This window comes from Diadema antillarum, unplaced genomic scaffold, assembly GCF_040938485.1.
Source record: "Diadema antillarum isolate AM-2024a unplaced genomic scaffold, OU_Dant_1.0 seq00000584_RagTag, whole genome shotgun sequence".
In the NCBI taxonomy this organism is placed as follows: Eukaryota; Metazoa; Echinodermata; class Echinoidea; order Diadematoida; family Diadematidae; genus Diadema; species Diadema antillarum.
In genome coordinates this window covers 275,598-295,647 of record NW_027271518.1, presented here as the reverse complement: position 1 = coordinate 295,647, position 20,050 = coordinate 275,598, and the positions used below count along the sequence as shown (strand labels likewise).

The 20,050-nt window shown below is 38.1% G+C and overlaps 1 protein-coding gene across 1 annotated transcript in view; it reads right to left on the bottom strand.

The window, feature by feature from the left end:
- The window catches only part of LOC139735532 (E3 ubiquitin-protein ligase UBR2-like), a 63,771-nt gene that overhangs the window by 30,235 nt on the left and 13,486 nt on the right, over positions 1-20,050 (bottom strand). The window contains exons 3-20 of the mRNA XM_071646288.1: positions 17,270-17,348; positions 16,467-16,574; positions 15,964-16,094; positions 15,259-15,322; positions 14,586-14,663; positions 13,329-13,515; positions 12,035-12,139; positions 11,208-11,296; positions 10,256-10,354; positions 7,411-7,492; positions 6,808-6,883; positions 5,804-5,903; positions 4,924-5,052; positions 4,353-4,437; positions 3,972-4,058; positions 3,422-3,483; positions 2,584-2,694; positions 1,610-1,675 (exon numbers count right to left, since the gene is read on the bottom strand). Of these exons, the coding sequence (XP_071502389.1) occupies positions 1,610-1,675; positions 2,584-2,694; positions 3,422-3,483; positions 3,972-4,058; positions 4,353-4,437; positions 4,924-5,052; positions 5,804-5,903; positions 6,808-6,883; positions 7,411-7,492; positions 10,256-10,354; positions 11,208-11,296; positions 12,035-12,139; positions 13,329-13,515; positions 14,586-14,663; positions 15,259-15,322; positions 15,964-16,094; positions 16,467-16,574; positions 17,270-17,348 (1,738 nt within the window). The remainder of the gene's footprint in view (positions 1-1,609; positions 1,676-2,583; positions 2,695-3,421; positions 3,484-3,971; positions 4,059-4,352; positions 4,438-4,923; positions 5,053-5,803; positions 5,904-6,807; positions 6,884-7,410; positions 7,493-10,255; positions 10,355-11,207; positions 11,297-12,034; positions 12,140-13,328; positions 13,516-14,585; positions 14,664-15,258; positions 15,323-15,963; positions 16,095-16,466; positions 16,575-17,269; positions 17,349-20,050) is intronic.

Below are 20,050 nucleotides of genomic sequence, written 5' to 3'. Positions count from 1 at the left end.
AATTCTTTACTGAAAGTAAGAGATTACTAAGCAGAGGGGTGAAGGGCAAGGTGTGAGTTTTTTTTTATAGAAAATACATCATTGTAGATCAGCAGTTGCGATCTTATACATTTCATTTGTACAGGGAGACAAGTTGAAGAAAACTCACACTTCAAGTTCTTTACTGTTCATCAATGGGGTGGTGCAATTCAAAATGGAGGAGCTGTTGTGGTTCAGTGGTTAAGGTAACAGATTATCGATCATAAGGTCCCTGGTTCAAGTCCCCTGGCCGCTGAGGGTGTAGGCACTTCATCCTCATTGCCTTGTCTTTCGGAGGGGACTTAAAGCCAGCAATCTTGTACGTTGCATGCTTACAAGCATTCACTGTTTCCTTAGCAGTCATATTAAACAAATCAATTTAATAATATCCAATATTCAAAAGAATTCAAATGTCAGTCATTTGTTGTGGTTCTACAGACATATTGTCAAACTAGCCATAATGAGATTGTAATTTCACTTACATAGAACTTCTCATATCTTATCTCTACATATAAAAGCAAGTTACTCCTTTCTGTTACGTATGAATATGCATATATTTCAATTAAGAAGAATGTGCCAAACATGTGATTTTATTGCAGATTTCACTGAGGCACCATATTATAAATTCTTTCCATATAAAATATCAATGTGAAAGTTGGTAACATACGTGTACATTGTACCTACAGACAGCTCTGCATTAATACACAGCCACTGGTGCCTTGTTATACAAATACGAAATAATCCTGTGCATCATTTGTTTTATGAAACGGGTCAAAAATTCGCAAACTAACAGCATTTTTCAGCGTTTTTCACGTACCTTTGTGGGTCAAGACGTCCGAAGATGTTCGTCCCAAACATTTACGCACGTCGCACTCGGAACTCCCGCACATATAAGTATGATGGGGGGTTGGGTTTCCTGACACTTAAGTTCCCGCATGAAAACTTACTTATTTTACATAGAGTATGCACCCTTTACCTTAAAGACTTGATATAGACTCCTCATATAGGCCTACTAGACAACATACTCTGAAAACGGCGTGAGAATTAACCTGCTAAATCGTTGGATTTGCCCTTCAAAGTGACTCCATGTACGCGTCCGGTCCCACAACGCTTGGTCTACTGTACACTGTACGTATGATACGTACGCCACACATGTTATGCACAAGGGAAGAGAGGCCGGCCGGCCGGCAGCCCGAACTAGAAGTTGTTTACAGGATTGACAGCGCGTATGCATGCAATTCAAAGGAGCCGCCGCGCGCACAGACGATAGGAAATAGGATTTAACACGCAGTGCAATGGGACTGAGTAACCAAAGCACATGTGACTCATTTCAGCGCTTCCTATTGGCTACATTCTTGAACCCATTTTATAAAAAGTTTTAGCTTATTGTGCTTGCCACATATTTTGCCTCATTGGACTTATTACCCTTAGCTTTCACCATGAAATGTATGACCTGACATAGTCACTTAAGCTGTATAAGGTTCTTAAATCAAGAGTATATGCATGAAGTTTTTAACACCGTTCAGGCTCTAAACTGATCATATACATAGCAGAGGCATGGCGGGGATTAAAGGCAGTGAGAGCCTATTACCTGTAACATGAGGATATCCTTGTCATACATCTCCGTCTGGCACTTCACATTCTGGTAGTAGTAGATCTGTCGAGAGAAGGAACACACGAGGGATTGGCTCACTCACAAATAACCAGCTTTACAGGGATGTCGCCAAGGCAACAAAGTGTACAGACACAAAAACAAATGCAAAGAAGTAAACTTGACCATTTGGGCCTAGATGTGGAGTGTTGTAATGTATGACAAAGCCAGTGAAGTATGAACATGCAATTTGCCATTTGTCATAATTAATAGTCTTTATCCTAGGCATCACACAGAAAATCAAGTAAGATTATATTGGCCCACTCATTACTGATCTCATGACTTGATTATTAAAATTTGCAGAACTTGAACAGTCCTTAATGTTTCTGAGAATCCCACAAATTCCTGTGCTGCCAAAGTAAATACTGACTGCGGTGAGAAATTTGCTAATGTTGACCAATATACATAAAAAACATATTTGGGAGATCGTGCCACTTGTCCATACAGATTCTATCAACATCACCACTCATAAGAAGATCTTTTCTTTTGCCGAGTGTTTCATTCATACAGTATCTCTGTGACAAAAACAGAAATAAAATCCAACAGTGCACACTATATTACTTTCACATATTTCAACCTGTGACAAAAATGACCGAACCTGATGCCACATATCAAGAAGAACAGTGTAAACATGCTGGCTGATGCAGCATAGTGGATAGGACTCCTGACTTTCAATTGGAGGTCCCCAGTTCGAATCCAGTCAAGTGCATAAATCCTTTAACAAGTTTTTTTTTTTTTTTTTTTTTACCAACCATGTCCCTCTCAACCCAGGTGTATAAATAGTTGCCTGGCAACACTAGGGTAATAATAATGGCAGGGCCCTCTGGTACAGCAGAGGCAACATTGAAGAGGCTACCCCAGATAATAAAGACCATTATATCATTACTATTGTTATAATGAACACGCTGGCTAACCTGGTTTAGAAGCGAGAAGCCGTTTCTCCGCCACATCCCAGCATGCACCTGTGCAATGAGGACTTGGGTCCGAAGGGGATCTTCTATCAGCTCTTCCGGGAGGAGGGTCGGCTGTGGGGTCAAAGGTCACATAAAAAGTGAGACGTGTATCTATGGCTTTGTGCACAGGGAGGTGAGAGTGAAAAGAGCATCTCAACAAACTTTCTGTCAATTGACTTGCATCAAATGTCACGTACATCAAACATATGTGACACTTTAAGTTCTTTCTCTCTTTTTTTCTTTTGTTTTGCTCTTGCTTCTGTTGAGAAAATTCCTGAAAACGATGACGTGAATTAGTCAACTTTTAAGACATTACAGAATGTAACGCTAAATAACTTCTGCTCTAACTCTGTTATTGGCAAATCACTTTTCCCTCAATGTCAATACCAGAGGATTAGTAGGCCAAAAAGAGTTAAAAGGGTTCCACTTTCAATGTACACTACCTTCAAAGGGTAGCATTCACCTTAAATCTTCCCTCACTAATGAGTATGCTGCATTTAAAAAAAAAAAGAAGAAGAAGAAGAAAGGAGGATTCTTTCATCATATTCAGTGCCAGGGACTTTGGAGAGTGTGTACAATGTGGGGTTTTCTGTGCCAATCTGCACATAGAGCACACATAGGGTTATTGGTCAAATGAAATGAAAACTAACACTGGCTCTTGCACAGCAGCAGTACATGTAAATGACCAATCTTTTCCTTTTGACAAGTATGCTATGACACATTGAGTCAGCTACCTATTCTTAATAGTCACCATTGTAGGAAAACATCAAAGCATTTACCCAAGTTTGATAACACTTACTCCATTCATCAAACCCTCTGTGTAGAAATTGAGTCCATAGCAGCCAAGGTGGAGATGCAACCCTGTAAAACAAGATTTCACTCAAAGTAAGTTCACAGTTAATGAAACAAATAGCTAAAAATCCCGGATGGTTTACTCAAAATTAAGTTTGTTTGTTTTTCAATAAAAAGTACACATAACTTTGACTTATCACTGACAAATGTAGAGGTTGATATCATTCCCCCTGCCTTCTGAGGGAGGCAAGTCAAGAGCTCTTTCATTAAGCTAGAAAAATGATAGGTAGTAGAGTTCACTTTATATTTTTTCTAATGTCACTCAACTTTTAAAACATCATTAACTGTTGTATTCCCCTTATCCAGTGGTGACAGCATTAAAACTTCCAAAATTGAGATCTTCTGAAGGGACTGTCTGATTCTCCTCAAACTTCACTAATGTGTTCTATTAACATTGCTACATTTATATTTGGGGTGAATTCCTTTCTAAAAACAAGATAACAATCCATGTACAAAAGATTAGAAAATTAAAATGCATCTAGAGCACAATTACTTACCTGCCAAGAATCTGACCAAAGAATAATGAACACTGACCGTCATTTCGCTCACAGAATATTTGATACAGCTGCTCACTTTATTGTTGACTGCAATATTGAATAACAGATCAAGACAAATAAAGAATACAAGAAAATGGTACATGACAAATGACAAGCAAAAATTAGTATGCTTCGACGATACACATATCTGTAACACTTTTATCTCAATGGTACATGTCTAAAAATATTCTCAGAAAGTGAATACAAAAAAAAAAATCAAAGAGAGGCACACTTCAATGGCAAAAAAAAAATACACTATAAAAATACACTATTTACAAAATGAAATTGCATCTTGATATTACTGTTCAGGATAGGCCAAGCAGGGATTTGGCAGCTGTTTACCTTGAACATTCTCTCTTTCCATTTCTCTCGGGAGTTTTCTGAGAGCGGCCATCGTGGCCCTGTAGGCCTTGATCAGCAAAGACCTCTGAAAGAGGAGAAAAAGTTGTTTTAAGTGATGGATCATTAGACAGAATGACATCAACTGTAGAAATGAGAAGGAAAAAAAAAAAGCAGAACTGCTTTCAAAATAAGGTGATGACTAATGGTATACTTTTATTGATGCCAACATTAGCACATGCACAAACACTCTTTGTAAAGGGTTACAAAGAGTTGTTGATTGTGCTGTGGCCAACATATTTAAATGAAAACTCTATTCCTGGAAATATCATTTCCATCAAACCGAAAGACTAAACTCTCTTTCTGGGCAATACCAAATTCCTATGAAATTTATTCTTAAAAAGATTACGATCCAATATTGTGAAAGCATATTACGATTACCAAGCATAACCACGACAGGCATCTTCTATGTAATGTTTTGCAAACTGGACATTTCAGGACAACCATCACCAAAATTTTTTTCAGAGCTATAATGCAAATTATGACTCCGAGGAGATGGTGTGCTGGTACTTACATCGGACGAACACCAATCTAGAAGGAGGGTGATGCAGGGACCCAGTCTGATCTGCATGGAGACAGCCATCTCCCACTCTGGCTCATACTCGATGTGATGGCCGACCTGACGCCTTACGTGGTCCATTGCCTAGATGTATGAAAGAGACAGACAGACAGACAGACAGACAGACAGACAGACAGACAGAAAGACAGACAGACAGATAGAAAGACAGACAGACAAAGAGAGAGAGAGAGAGAGAGAGAGAGAGAGAGGGAGATAAAGATATTTTTGTCATGACATAAACTTCTCTCAAAAATGACCACCATTAATGCAGGACAGATAATTTGGGGGAATAGTTTTCTTGCATGTTCAACTAACCTTACAGGAGCACAAACTTGTTCTTGTTAATTCTGCCAGTTGGCAGGATTATGACAAAGGCATCATAGTTGCTTTCTCTTATTTGTTGTTTTATTTTATTTTTTTTTGAGGGGGCATGCTGTTACAGTTACAGATGTAAGCAAGAGGTTTGAAATATCGAATAAATACCACTGCAATAGTGCAGAATACACCAACTTTGAACAGTCAATGTTATAATATACATCTGATATCTCTAAACAGAAAGATTACAAACACACATCCCTGACAATACTGAAGCAAACTATCTTGAATGAAATACTACACAACAAGAAAACGGGGGGGGGGGGGGGGAGATCTGCAGTCACCTGTAAGTCATATTTCACACTGATGCATGTACTGAAGAGCTTCTATCTCCAGGGTATGACCTGACTATCTCTCATATTGTTCTTTTCTTCTTCTTCTTCTTTTTTTTTTTTTTTTTGGGGGGGGGGGGGGGGTGGTTCAAGCGAGCTAGGGAAAAACAGAAAACTAAAGAACTTACATGCATACTGGTGAGAAGCTCCAGAAGAACCAGGACTCCTTCTATGACTCGCTCTCTCAACACAGGCGTCCAAGGGTCTGGCTTGTTTGACAGCACATACCTGGAACACCACAGAGAAAGCACAGTGAAACCCTCCTTTTTCATTCTTTTTTTTTGTGTGTGCAAATAATGCCTGATATAGTACAGCATACCGAAGTGATGTCACAGTCTTTTGCTATAGTTTAGTGCTGTTTCCAAACAAGATATCTCGGCCTAAGGCTTCTGGCAATGAGTCGGAACTCAGATGCGAGCATGGTTAGCAACTGTTGTGTTCACAGATGTTAGGGCTACAATAAGTGAGGTTGTTTAGAACCGGTTTCCATTGGGACAAATGGCTATGATATCCACACTTTGGCACCCAACTACGAATGACGCTATTAAAGAATGACCACCGCAGGCAGGTGGCCACAGGAGAAAGATTGGCACAGAGCCACATAAATGTCCATTTTCTCAGTGAACAAATTTGCATGTGGTCCTTGCATGCAGTGGAGAGCATTGATTCATGGACATTTGATACTCTATCCTGGGTCATTTTCACCATTGTTGTTGCACAGCTCACTCATCCAGCTGATCTACTGTCACAGTAAGATGCTCAGACTGAAGATTGGTTAACAAATCTATGAAGCTTATTACATTACGTACGCATGACCTGCATTTCAATTAGAGACAGGGACATTTACCTGTTCTGATGCAGATTATTTTTTTCCACTTGCTGTTAAAAAGATCTACATGCAGCATGAAGGTTGATAACGAGTACTGGCATTCATTAATGGCCTCAAACATCAAAATCTAGTGCATCTTTGTTCTTTGTTGGCAACTCTGACTTAGATTGTAACGATACCAGACATGAGTTCACACATACAAGTTTTCTTTTTTTAGCAGATACCTACAAAAGATGCATCATTCATCTTTGTGTCTATCACATTTCAATCCATGATACTACTACTCTTTTCCTACACCCTTACCTTAGGTCAAATAGGGCGCACTGAGCTCTCCGTATTGCATTTGGAGGATTTCTTCTAAACTGAAGCTTCCCTTCTCCTGAAAAGTAAATGGCATAAAATTGACATAAAACAGTGATGACCTAAGAGTAAGAAAAACACAGGGCTGTATTGGGTTAAAAACGGGGTGAATAAGAAACATCCTCAGAACTCAATACACATCCTCACTTAGCTCTAAAAATAGTATTAAACTACAGTACATACATTTTGTAGATTAGTTACGGCATAAGTCTTTGATTATAAGCCAGGCCAAGAGGGTAATCTATCATTTTTCTTTCTGGATACCCATACTTTATATGTAGTATACTTCACAGTGTTCAGTTTTGTTATTACAAGAGTCAGCTGACACTTGTGAAATTAACAGTGGCAGCAGTGCGAAGAAAAAAAAATTGTCACTGCAAAGCGCATAAAACAGATGAGCCCTGAAAGTAATACAGACCCACTCCCCTCTGATAAAAAGTCAAGTGTCTATTAAAGGCATGTGACATCCCAAAATGGCTCTGGGATGAGCACTTGCCACATGAAATGATGACACAACCGAAAATGAAGACTTTTGTGACCACTCACCATCGACAAACTGTTTGGTCTGATCCACATAACTCCTGAGAATGACGTAGAGGAGGTTGTGTTCTTCGACTAGCATGCGAGACTGTCGAGAAATGAGGAATGTGGTTTTGATTGATTCTGTTTGTGCTGTGTGAACATATCGATGTGAATGTGAAAGCTAGCCAGAAGTCAACACAACAGAAAAACAAGCAGTACAGTAAAAATAGAAGACATGCTTAATATAAATCACTCTCAAAACATTAAAAAAAGCAAATTGTTTCCTATATCATTTTTTGACAGGTGTGATAGCACACATATATATATATATATATATATATATATATATACATTTTTTTTTTTTCCACATCTTGAAATGCCTGACTTACAGAAGTGACGTCACTGGCGGAAAAGAAGGCTGCAACAATTTGTGACACCACAGTAATGGGACAACAAAATGGAAAATACAAAGAATATTTTCAAAATATTATTTTCCCTGCCTTCTGAAGGGGGTAAGCACTTTTTCAAGATGCTACAAAAGTGAACTAGAAATGTCGCTATGGCGACTGGTATGCCTCCGCCATAATGCATGATTCTCCTAATAGGTCTATAGTACATGTGGACAATGTGTGATTACATTTTCACAAAATTGGCAAAATATTACAATGACATGTTTGTCACAAATGTATTGAATGTTTACCTTCCTTGACCTATGTTTAATTGGATGAATAGGAGAGCATGTATTTGGGGATTTAAGAACTTTAACTTGACTTTGACCATTTCATAAGTTTATGCACTGAGTAATTTTCAAGGTATGGAGAAAAAGCGCAATTTCTGTATTGAACAGTAAATTGTTATCATTTTCATCTGGCCTTTGATTTATAAGAGAAGCACTGTCAGGCAGAACATACATAAATTCAGCATGTACTAAGTTTCAAGATAACTTGAGCCACTTCTGAGATATGGAGAAAAAAGTAAGTTCAGCACTTTCACTTGATCTTTGACCTTTTGACCTTTGACCTTCTTGGCAAAAAAAAAAATCCCAGAGAATCTCTATTGGGTTAGACATGCATACATCAAGTCTTTAAAAAAAATATCCTGCTGGCATTGCATAAATATAAGGAAAATAGTAAGATTTTGAAGTATTGCCCTTGACCTTCGACCTTTGACCCCATGAACCCTAAATTTCCTAGATAACCACTGCCAGTCAGTAGATGCATATACACTATGTTCCATGAAGATACCTTGAACAATTTCCAAGATACAGAGAAAAAAGTGAAATTTTAACATTTTACTTGACCTTTTGACCTTTGACCTTTTGACCTCATGACCCCAAACTTTCACCAGAGAATCTTAATTGGGTAGTACATGTATACACTAAGTTTCAAGAAAATATCTTCAGGCATTGCATAGATATGGGGGAAATAGTAAAATTTTAAGCATTTGACCTTGACCTTTTGACCTTTGACCTTGAGCATGTGCACCCAAAAGTTGATAGGCACAACTTCACCCCCTAATACACATACATGCCAAGTTTCATTAGGATACCTCAAAAGGTTTTGGTAGTTACCCTGTCCACAAAATTCATTACGGACGGACGGAAGGACGGACAACCCGAAAACATAATGCCTCCGGCACCACTTCGTGGCGGAGGCATAAAAAATGTTGAATATGTACCATGACATCAGAAACTGTCGAAGTCTTCTTTTCCAGCAACGACAGCATATGAATTTGATCAAAACTTTCAATCTAAAAATTTTGTAACAGATTGTCTGATTTCTATGAAACTCCACTGATGTGTTCTGCTCATATTTCTGAATTAACTGACCAACACAGTTTGGGGTGAATTCTTGCTTAATGTGGTATTGAGATACTTTAGCCTGTCTTTGGCAAGAATATACAACAACATTTCTTAGCAGACACCCAGTCACATCCTTTTATTCTGCAATCCATTCAAAATGAAAATCAAAACGTGTATTAAACTTGAAACTGATGCTACTAGTAGTACAAACTCTTTGAATATTTGAAACATTCTGAAATGCAACCTCAAGGAGACTAAATGTGGGACTTCCTCTTATACGCTTTTTCACTATGATATCAAAAGAAACAAATGAAATTGAAAGTGAAATGTGTCAGATAACAGATGAATCAAAGTACAATCTCATCTGCTTTCAGTTTTACTTTATCACTGCACTGTTGCAGTGCATTTCATTACCTCTTTATGTGCCATGGTGTAAACCCTCTGTGTGCCACATTATTCTGAGACAGCAACATAGTCACGCCTTGGGTTTTTAAAATCTATGAAACTTTTATAGATTTCTGTTACCTGGGCCTATAATGAGCAAAGTTGTAGAGAAAATGTCAAGCTTTGCTCTGATGTAAACTGTACAACAAATCTATGATTGTGGTTTTCTTTCTAATGACCAGTAGCTTCATTACTGTATAAGAGCCATGGCTTTTGCACACAAACAGTGACAGAAACTTAGAATGCACTGGCAATTCCAATTAGGAACACCCCTTGATAGTCTATTACCACATAAAATAGAAGCTACATGTAACAGGAATGGAATCGCAAGAAACGCTTTCATTGTACTGGAACATTTGGCCATTTATCAATCGTTTTGGGCAGGTTTGTGGGTTTGAGCAGAATATGCAAAGTTGGCACGCCATCGACTGAGTCAGGAGTGCAAACACGGCACATAAAGAGTTAACAGACACTGTACAATGATGAGGATAATTCTTGCCAAGTGTTGATAAAAATCTGACCAGGCATTTTATAGTATAGTGATCAAGAATCTGACTCTAGGGGGAAAAAAAAAGAAGAAACAAACAAAAACCCAGCTCATCGGAGCACATGGTTTCCACTTACGACAGTTGGGACAGTAAATATCTGGACTGAGAGAGACGAAATTGACAGGGCGTGGTCATGATCGTCGGTGACATAATCAAGCAGGATCTTTGGGTAGTGCTGCAAACAAAATGGAAGGAAAAAAAACAACAACATTGTAGAGAAATGCTTCCATGACATTTGCTCCTGCGACAATTGCTCCCATGAAGTAGCTGCATGCTCAGCCAAACATAAATTCTACCCACAAACATAACTCTAACCCTAATCCTCATCTTCACATCAAACTAAACCTAAAACCCTATCACAACCCTAACCTGAAGTCCTTGGAGAATATACATGTATGAAGGGAACAACTGTCGCAAGAGCAAAAGTTGTGTCATCTAAAGAAATATCTCATGAAGAAATATGACAGACAAGTTATGCATTGCACTCAAGGGCCTGGAAGCTATGGCAGATGTGCAATTGCTAGCCATGTTTTCCTGTAGCAATATCAGAAAAATAAACATAGTTTACAGGACCGGAATAGCATAAAGAACAAAATGACCTATGAAAAATTTGGCCCTGAAAGATGAAAGGAAGTAATGTACAGAACACAATTATAAATGTGAGAAACCACTAGATGAGCACTTGTTTCGTCTCTATGCTTATTCAATTCTGGTTCTGTTGGTTCCTGGACTTGGTGTTTGTTTACACACCCTTTGCTCCATCATAGAATCTTCATTATTTCAACAAGTCAGGAAAGCTATAAAAGCAGACGTGAATTTGTGAACATATGAATTCATGTAAGAAGGAATGAACAAGTAAATCATGAAACAACAAATGATACAAAAAAGAATGAATATATGACTGTATAAGATGAATGAATGTATGTTTTGTTTGTATAATACATGCGTGAATGAATGAATGAATGAATGAATGAATGTATGAATGTATGAATGTATGAATGAATATTTGGAGGACACGGGTTTGGTACCTTTGTGAAGACAGCAGCAAACTTTTTCTTGTGTTCAGCATCCATTAACAATGTGAGCATGAAGAGCTGGTGCCAGTGGGTTCTGGCAACTGTACAAATATAATGAAAAAAACAAAATGGAATGAAACAATGATTAGAAATATTATAAACTTGCATCAAATCCTTATGTTTGCAATCAGAGCCATTGTTGCTTCTGTTGTTGTTGCTATTATTATCAATCTTACCAACACAAACCTGCCCAATTATCATATGCAGAAGCACAAAACTTTGACAGTTTTGCATAAGACTTTGCAATTGAAGGACCTCCACGAAATCAAGTGACATGGATGTTACATGGTACTTGTGGGGTCTTGATAAGAGAAAGTTTTATCTTCTAGGCGGTGAGTGCATGTAGTACTGGCAATATACAGTATACACAATATATTAAGCGAGCCTAATTTTTGGTGCAGTGGGACTTCCCAACAATTTTGCGAGTGGTTAAATTTGCGATTGTGGAGTACAGTACTGAATGGAGAAATGTATGCATGCGCGTCACATTCATGTCGGGATTAGAGTTAATAATTTCGCTTACTTTTAAATTTGCAAATAGCACCCAACTTTTGAAGTTCGCAAAATATTTGGCTTATACAGTAAACAAAGCATAAAATGTACATGTATAAAAAGTGTGGAAATTGTGAAAAACACTTAGATAACTGCTCCAGAGGATGGCACTGACACTCGTAGCGAACAAAGAGATATTTCTTCCATATCTTAGAACTTAACACTGGTGTACGGCAGTCACAGACTGACATAAAAAAAAAAAAAGAAGTTACGTAATTCTGGCTCACCTTTCCACAGACTGGTATCATCCAGTATACACTCCTCAACTATTGCTGTACCCCGCTCTTCATCCACCCAAAGCAGCTCCTGACATAGCAACACACGCAAGGCATCTAGATTGTCCACGATAAAGCAGGCCAATTTCACAAATAATGTTATACATTAGGAGTATATAGTATCATTATATAGTATATATATATATATATATATATATATAATCATATGCACATATATGATAATAATAATGAATTATTCATTGAGCATATAAACAACATTTACTGAGTAGCAAGAGCTCCTTAATGCTATTTTACTGCACTGTCACGTATGAAGGTTTGTCTGCATTCTGGGCCCGCCTGCATAAAATGATGTGATCAAACAAAAGTTACTAGTCACAAAATCAAGCACAAGTCAGGTATCAGCCAATCAGAACTGAGCATTCACAGACTTGTATTTCATTTTCTGATTTATGTTCTATTTCAACTTTTATTTAACAGGGCCGAGGCTATTCATGCACTGTGGCAAGAACTCGAGATCAAGAATGATTTTAGTGCAAATTAGTCAAACAGCTAGACCCATCCCACCCCCCTCCCCAAAAAAGTTGCATTCGAAATACATAAATGTTCGTACGTCAATTATGTAGGGGACACTTAGTCGATATCTTCATTCTTATCTTCTGTTTTGAAGTACCCCATAGGAAGAACCGAATGAAATCTGACTACTAATACTGTAGATTAAGAATTATTTCGCTACTCATAGCTGCAGCTGGTATACTTGATACAGAGATTAGGGAATAAAAAAAGATATTTGTGTCAACTTGACATCAATGAGAGATATCTGTCACAGAAATATGTGTATCAAACCAAACAAATAACAATACCCATAATAACACACCCAAACCCTCCCCTTGAAGGTGGGGGGGGGAATAAGAAGTGTCACAGGAATGAGTACAGCCACTTTGAAACAAAACATGAATACAAGCTGAAACCCACAAATTCACAGAATAAAAGAATTTGATTTTATGGTCTACAACTAGTCGACTATGTTTACGCAAGTGTGCCAACTGCTGCTTACTGTATAAGCTGTTATTTTTGCAAGGGTTTCATTTTCACGAATTTCGTGAATCATAGTTGGACCACAAATTTAACAACACACAAAAATGTTGCCATAGGCTAGGGTAATAGTGCATTTACAATAGCCTCGGTGTCAATTCACGAAAATGTCTGTCACCTCCTCATTCGCAAAAATATCTGTACGCGAAAATTACAGGTAATACAGTAATTGAAGCTATAAAACTCTACGCACCTGATCGTCCGGCGAGTGAGGACATCCAGCGCAGGAACCACAGGCAGCATGACTGGTGGGCCACCATCGTTGTGTGCATTACAATCACTTTGAGGGGGGTGCTGTCCAGCCGTGACGTTGTCCGCTCGATGATGCTCTTTGCCTGGTCACACTCCCTCACCTGACCAGTGCGTACGGCACTGCGACCCTGTCATGATCAAAATCATCAAACTTTAGTATCATCTTCGTAGTCACTCAATGCCTACATGGAATTCTCATTTGCAGAAGCAAAACAAAAGAAACTAGAAAAGCAGTCAAAGAGCGCAGAATTCCGCCAAGCAACTCATTGTCATTCATTATACATGCATGCTGAAAATTACTCAATTTCCCCAATATAGAAGCCTTTTGTTTACATCAACAGTTTCAAGCTACACGGCGCCTCGATCAAGCAGAGCACGCGCTTTAGAGCACATATGCAAAGCTCAAATATGTGCAGCTTGAATTCTCAAGTTCACTGACCCTATTTGCAAAAAGATAAAAAAATCCTTCAAAAATTCATGAAAAATTCCTGCATCACTACCAAAATTGAATCATTTGTTCCTTGTGTCTTGTGTCATTATCAACTTTTCCTGCAAGTTTCATTGAAATTCGTTCACAACTTTTTGAGGTTTTTTTTTGCAAACAGACAAACCAATGCCAATGATCACATAGCTCCTCCTTCCTTGGCTGAGGTAATTAAAACACACTCAGCAACACAAGAACGTTGATCTGTCCCCCACCTAGTAATGGACACATTTAAAGGCAGTAACAGAAGCAAACCAACTTTTTTTTTTTGGTCACCTTGTGGCTTTCCAGCGTGCAATAATACATGCACTGCAAATCTTCTGGAATGATGTACATTATTAAACACAAATAACGTCTTAATGTCAGTCACCATACAGGACAATGGTGAGAGCAGAATAAGATATTCATTCGTTTAATTTGTTTTCTCTTATCAAAACCGTTTCCCTTGTAATTACTCAACCTTCTTTAAGACTCATAGCAGTGCTCTGAAATGAGAACACACTAATTTCAAGATATCCACTGACAACACTGACATTTCCTTGGAATATAGATTTTAATAAATACTGGCAAAATATTCTCTTTAATATTATGATGCTCCGTTCTTATGTATGCAATTTTCAAGATGTTTTAGTAAAAGTAGGAAAATCAATCCAGCTCTATCAACATTGTACCCAGCCAGACAAATCTGCCAAGGATGGAGGATACGGTACTCACATCTTTATCCACTATTGTTGCAAACTCCAGCGCTGTCTTGCTGTTACACTCGATGGCTTTCTTCAATGAGCTTATCACCTGACCGGGCGGGAATGGAAAGAAACTTTGTTATACTTCGCAATCATTCCACTACAAACAACTGACATGTATTAAGTATTTCTGATCGTGACAAATATTCACCAATAGACTTTGAAGAAGTAACTTATTCGCTACAGAAATCTAAGATTTTCCAAAGTGACAGAGAACACAATACAAGAGTCACGATGAATAAATATAAATATGTACTATATATACATATATATATATATATATATATATATATATATATATATATATATAGGCACAAGCGATGTCGTTTTTACTGGGTAACTCTTTAGGTGGCAGCTATCTAATACATATGACATAAGTTTGCCTTAAAGCTAAGCTTAGCAAGTTTGTTGGAAACAAATGCATTTCTCATTAAAAGTTGTGATATGATTATGGATGAATACAACATAACTGCCAGCATGATATTTTTACACCATACAGGATGCAGGCAAGTTTGACCCTGAAAAACCTAATGGAACAAGCAAAAAACTTTTTACTTAATAAGATAATACATATAAAGTGCTTTACAGCAAATACTTTTTTCCCCTTTGCAAACATTGTCCTCAAAGTTACAGCATTCAATTACCTGGTCATAAGTGTGAACTTCATCGTTGAACAGCATTGTGCAGTACACCTCAGGTACAGTTCTCCTGCAACAACAGTTAATGTGTGTGTGAGATATCTGGTTATTTGTTGCCTGCTAATACACTTACATGTAGTTGATAATTCATAAACCCTGACAAGGATGGAAATTAAGATACAAAATTATAACAGCAATGCATAGATCATCGTATACATCATGTATACAATATTACAGTATGATGGAATTTCGCTCCCCCCCCCCCCCCCCCATCATAAACAATTAGATCTAGGAACTAAGGAATAAGGTTCAACAAATGCATCTCATACATTGTACATATATGCTAATAATGATGATACCTCAGTTTTGAATGCCCACATCTTAATTATCCTATGTGGCATAGTGCCATTTTATTCAGTACATGACACACAATGTCTGAACATGCAGTTCATATCATATTGCTCAATTACTGGAAAAATGCCAGTGAGCTGTTGACTACATTGTACAGCAAGCACATCATCCATGTCATAGCTGTCACATACATAACAGCATAGTGGAATACCCAGCATGTCATAGATTACTGCATATATGCTGAAATTTTTCAAGGTGGTTCCATTTTTGTGAATTTCGTGAGTAGGCTCTTACATACAAAAATAACAAGCAAAACATGATTTTGACAATTTTGACAAAAATAAAATCTCCGGGACTTACGTTGGCGTGAGCTCCTCCGGGATGACTTTTGGTTCCTCCAGCAGGAGGGTGTGGCGGCAGTGCCTCAGGAGGATGCGGAAGAGGTTCAGAGCCCGACTTTTGATCTCCTCTGGAAAGTTGTCCAAAGGATTCTGAAAACAAACAGGAGACAAAGGAAGTAGAAACACATTCTTTTTTTTTTTCTTTCTTTTTTTAAACAGGACTCATACCATTAAACAGTTTTCATATCATTACAGCTTTATCTTCATCCCTTGCTAAGCCCTCACACAGTGCACCCCCGTTATAACAAAGTCCTTGGGACTGGCAGTTTTCTTTAGTTATATTGAAATTTCATTATAGCCAAACAGTAAAGTAAATAGGAATATATACATGACAAATTTGGGACCCGAATGTTTACTTCTTGCTACGAGAATTTCGTTATGACCGTGTTCGTTATAACGAGATGCACTGTACAACTGATAAAGAATGCAACTAAGCAAATCGAGCAGGTGTCATCAGCTCACCTGTGGTGGTTGAGTGGCTCCCTGGGAGTGCAGCTGGCAGAACGGCTCCTGCTTCCAAGCCTCCTCGTCCCCACAGTCACAGTAGCCTCCTCCCCCAGACGTGTTCATCTGCAGGAGCACAGAGTCCATAGGTCAGAGTTGACAGGTCAGAGTTGACAAGTCAGAGAGCACATTGAACCATAGCTCAGCAAAGATTGAGTGTGAAAGGACTGCAGTATTGACTAAATGCACTTTAATTACTGGTGGGACTATTAGTAATTTTGCAGACAAATCACTCTTTTATCCCATCAACATACTCTTAAGTTTTCAGAAAGATTTGCTTCTAAGGTTATAAATCATTCACTTACAACAGCTGGTGCAAAAATATGTCTCACTTCTTCTTTTTTAAAAACAAAATATTCAGAGCATTTTATTATCATCAATATTTACTTTAAATGAAGAAATACTATCTCCTAAAGAGATTTCCACACCATTAATCTGCAACAGCCATCTTCTTAAAATAAACCAAATATTGCAGACACTTGCTTGCTAGACACCTCTGACACCCAACTAACCGATGACTACATAATGTGAACTTCGCTAAAATTTTATAAGGATAGCTATTTTTTTCCTCCAGAAACAAAAAGTGGAACATCCATAGTATATGATACACTACTATTTTGTAGCTGTTGTTTGTCTTTTCATACTATGATACCCACAGCCAGTGTGTTGGATCTGCAAATCAAAAGGAGGTGCAGTGGAGGTGGGTTAGAGGGGAGTTGGGGAGGGGAGAGAACTGTTGACATTGTATCCTTCCTGCCTACCTTGTATCTGTGATGCTTGTGTGCACTCTTCTGGAAGCAGTCAATACACAGCACACAGGTGGGATCCATGGCACAGTCCCTGATAACAATGTGTGAAAAAACAACAACAACAAAGAACAGGGGAAACCCCTATCAGTTCTCTTGAACACACACACACACAGGCCTTCCTTTCATGAAGCACTTTAAGTCTTTAGAGCATTCTATATATTTGTGTGCCTGCAGTCACCATGGCAACAGACAGGTACTAATCGATCAGTTTCAGTAGGAGCATTGAAAGTTATATGAATTAGCAATGACAACTACAGTGCACTCCTGTTGTAACAAACATGGTTATAACAAAATTCTGGTTACAAAGAAATAAGAATTCAGGCCGCAACATTATCCTCTCGTTGTTTTTCTATTATTAATTTGTTTGATTATAACAAAAATTTCGATATAATGAACAAATATTGCTGGTCCTGAGGACTTCGTTACAACGGGAGTCCACCGTACATTAAATGTATTCCAGATGATTGGCAAAGTTTGTTTCAACACATGGTCTACTTCACTACTGCAGTATACACATGTACTAGATATGCACATTCATATCAATTTCTATGTCTGGCAGATACTGTAAATACAGACAGCATAATTAGCACTTGGTCAGGCAAACCGCATGGTACCTTTTAACTTGGTATAACATAGATAACCTTTAGTGACATTGGCACGCAAGCAATTAGACTGCACAAGTGACCTGGCGTATTTACCATTACCCGCATTTGAACAAGGTATTAGAGACAAGCAGTCTAGCTAGGTTACTTGAACAACTCATCACGGATGCCGGGATACAGGCTCAGGAAGACATTTATGAGATAAGCCTTGAGTGGAGGCTACAGATAATGTGCACATCCGTGCCATCCACAGTGATGTGGATAAAAATGCAGCTAGCACAGACATCCACAGTATCATCCTGTTCCCAGGTACACAATTGCAAAGTCAAATTGACCATTGGGTGATATTACCCAGTTCTGACATTCTGAATACAAATAGCAAAACAAGAAAATTGCAATAACAGTCACATTAAGGTTTGCTGACAAAAGCAATAGTATAGATGGGCCTTAGTCAGCAAATACCTGGTATAAAAAAAGAAAAATAAAACACCCAAACTCATTCTAGTCTAGACATAATAGAGGCATGAGGAAGTCAGATTTGCTTTTATCCCCAAATACAATGACTATAGATACAGTAGCTATAGTGGTGGAATTACAACAACAGGTTTGTTTGTTTTATCAAACCCCACATATTGATGGTTATGGGAAGTGTATATATGTGACCCGCTACAACAAAAAGGTCCTAAAGTCGCGCACGGTCGAAGCCGTGAAAATCGAGTTTGAAGTCAGAGCATTAAAATTGGTCAAATCTTATGATTTTCTGATTTTGACATATTATTGGAGTCTGACATGTCTTCTATCATTTATCGAGATTTTGACGCAAAATGATGAAAGGAAAGACCAAAAAATGGCGTTTTTCTGAGCCATGTTTTTTGGCGTTTCAGCGAAGCAGAAACTGGTTTGAAAATTTGGATTGAGCGCCACAGATAGGCTCCGCCCCTAACACCGACCTGAGTGATCTCATTGGTCAGTTTGCTGCTTGCTGCTAACCGAAGCGTGATACTCGCACACTGCCCAGTCGACTGGTGCGTGCAGGCGGGGTGCTCGATGCTCAGCCGCTTCTCACATCCTGGTCACTGATTGGTCGGTGAGGAGACCGCCGACGCTGTGCTTGAATGAACTTTTCAGGGGTTGCTAGGGCTTACCTTCTATTGTCCGGAGCTGAAAACTGACTTGCGTGTCCCTTGATCGCGATTGCGTTGAAAGGAAAACTTTTAGGGCGCTTTTCTCGAAACAGTGATTTCCCAGACGTCTCGACATGCTCTCTTTTAAACATCGATATCTCCGCAGCCGATTATTTTTATAATTATTGTTATATATCAATTTAAAGCAGAAAGATTAGGGAATTATGTCATGCAATTTTCAAATATTCGACCTCGCCCGACTTTAGGATCATTTTGTTGTAGCGGGTCACATATACCAAAAAATTGACAATTTCAAAGAATTTACTTGCACCTCTTAAATCATAAGTCAGTTGTTACTTTTGTCAATTCTAATCATATTTGAATTCATGTTGTTTCAGGTATGCACTTTCCTAAGGTTTCTTGGTCTCCTCTAGTGCATCATCGGATTCATACATGTATCCCATGTTTCACTTACCACATATTTCTGATGTATCGCAAGTTTTCATTTCAAAAGAAACATCAATTTTTGTTGTGCGGAAAAAGGTTTGAATTATATATCAAATATGCTTCACACTTCAACATGTAAACCTACCTTTTAGTCCAAACAGAGTACTTCAATGAAGAAAAAAAAACATAAAAAAAGAATAGATTCTACAGTGTCTGATATATATGATTCAATATGAACAATGATTTATTGCATTTGCTATACAATTCACATTTTTATTTCTACAAATTTTGCCACGCTGAGCAACATTCACGACATTAAACAACTTGTGAAAATATTGCCTCCCCATGACACAAGTGCCATATATTGTCTCCAAGGTTGGAAATCGTTACTTTACCAATGAAGAGGAATAATACATGAATACATGTACAATGTATACTATGTCATTCTGTCAATAAGGTTCTCCATAACAAATTCAAACCTTCATGAAATTGTCTTAAAAGTCTCACTTTGCAAAATATATGGTGTACACAGTAATAAACAGCTTGTGATTATCCCCAGA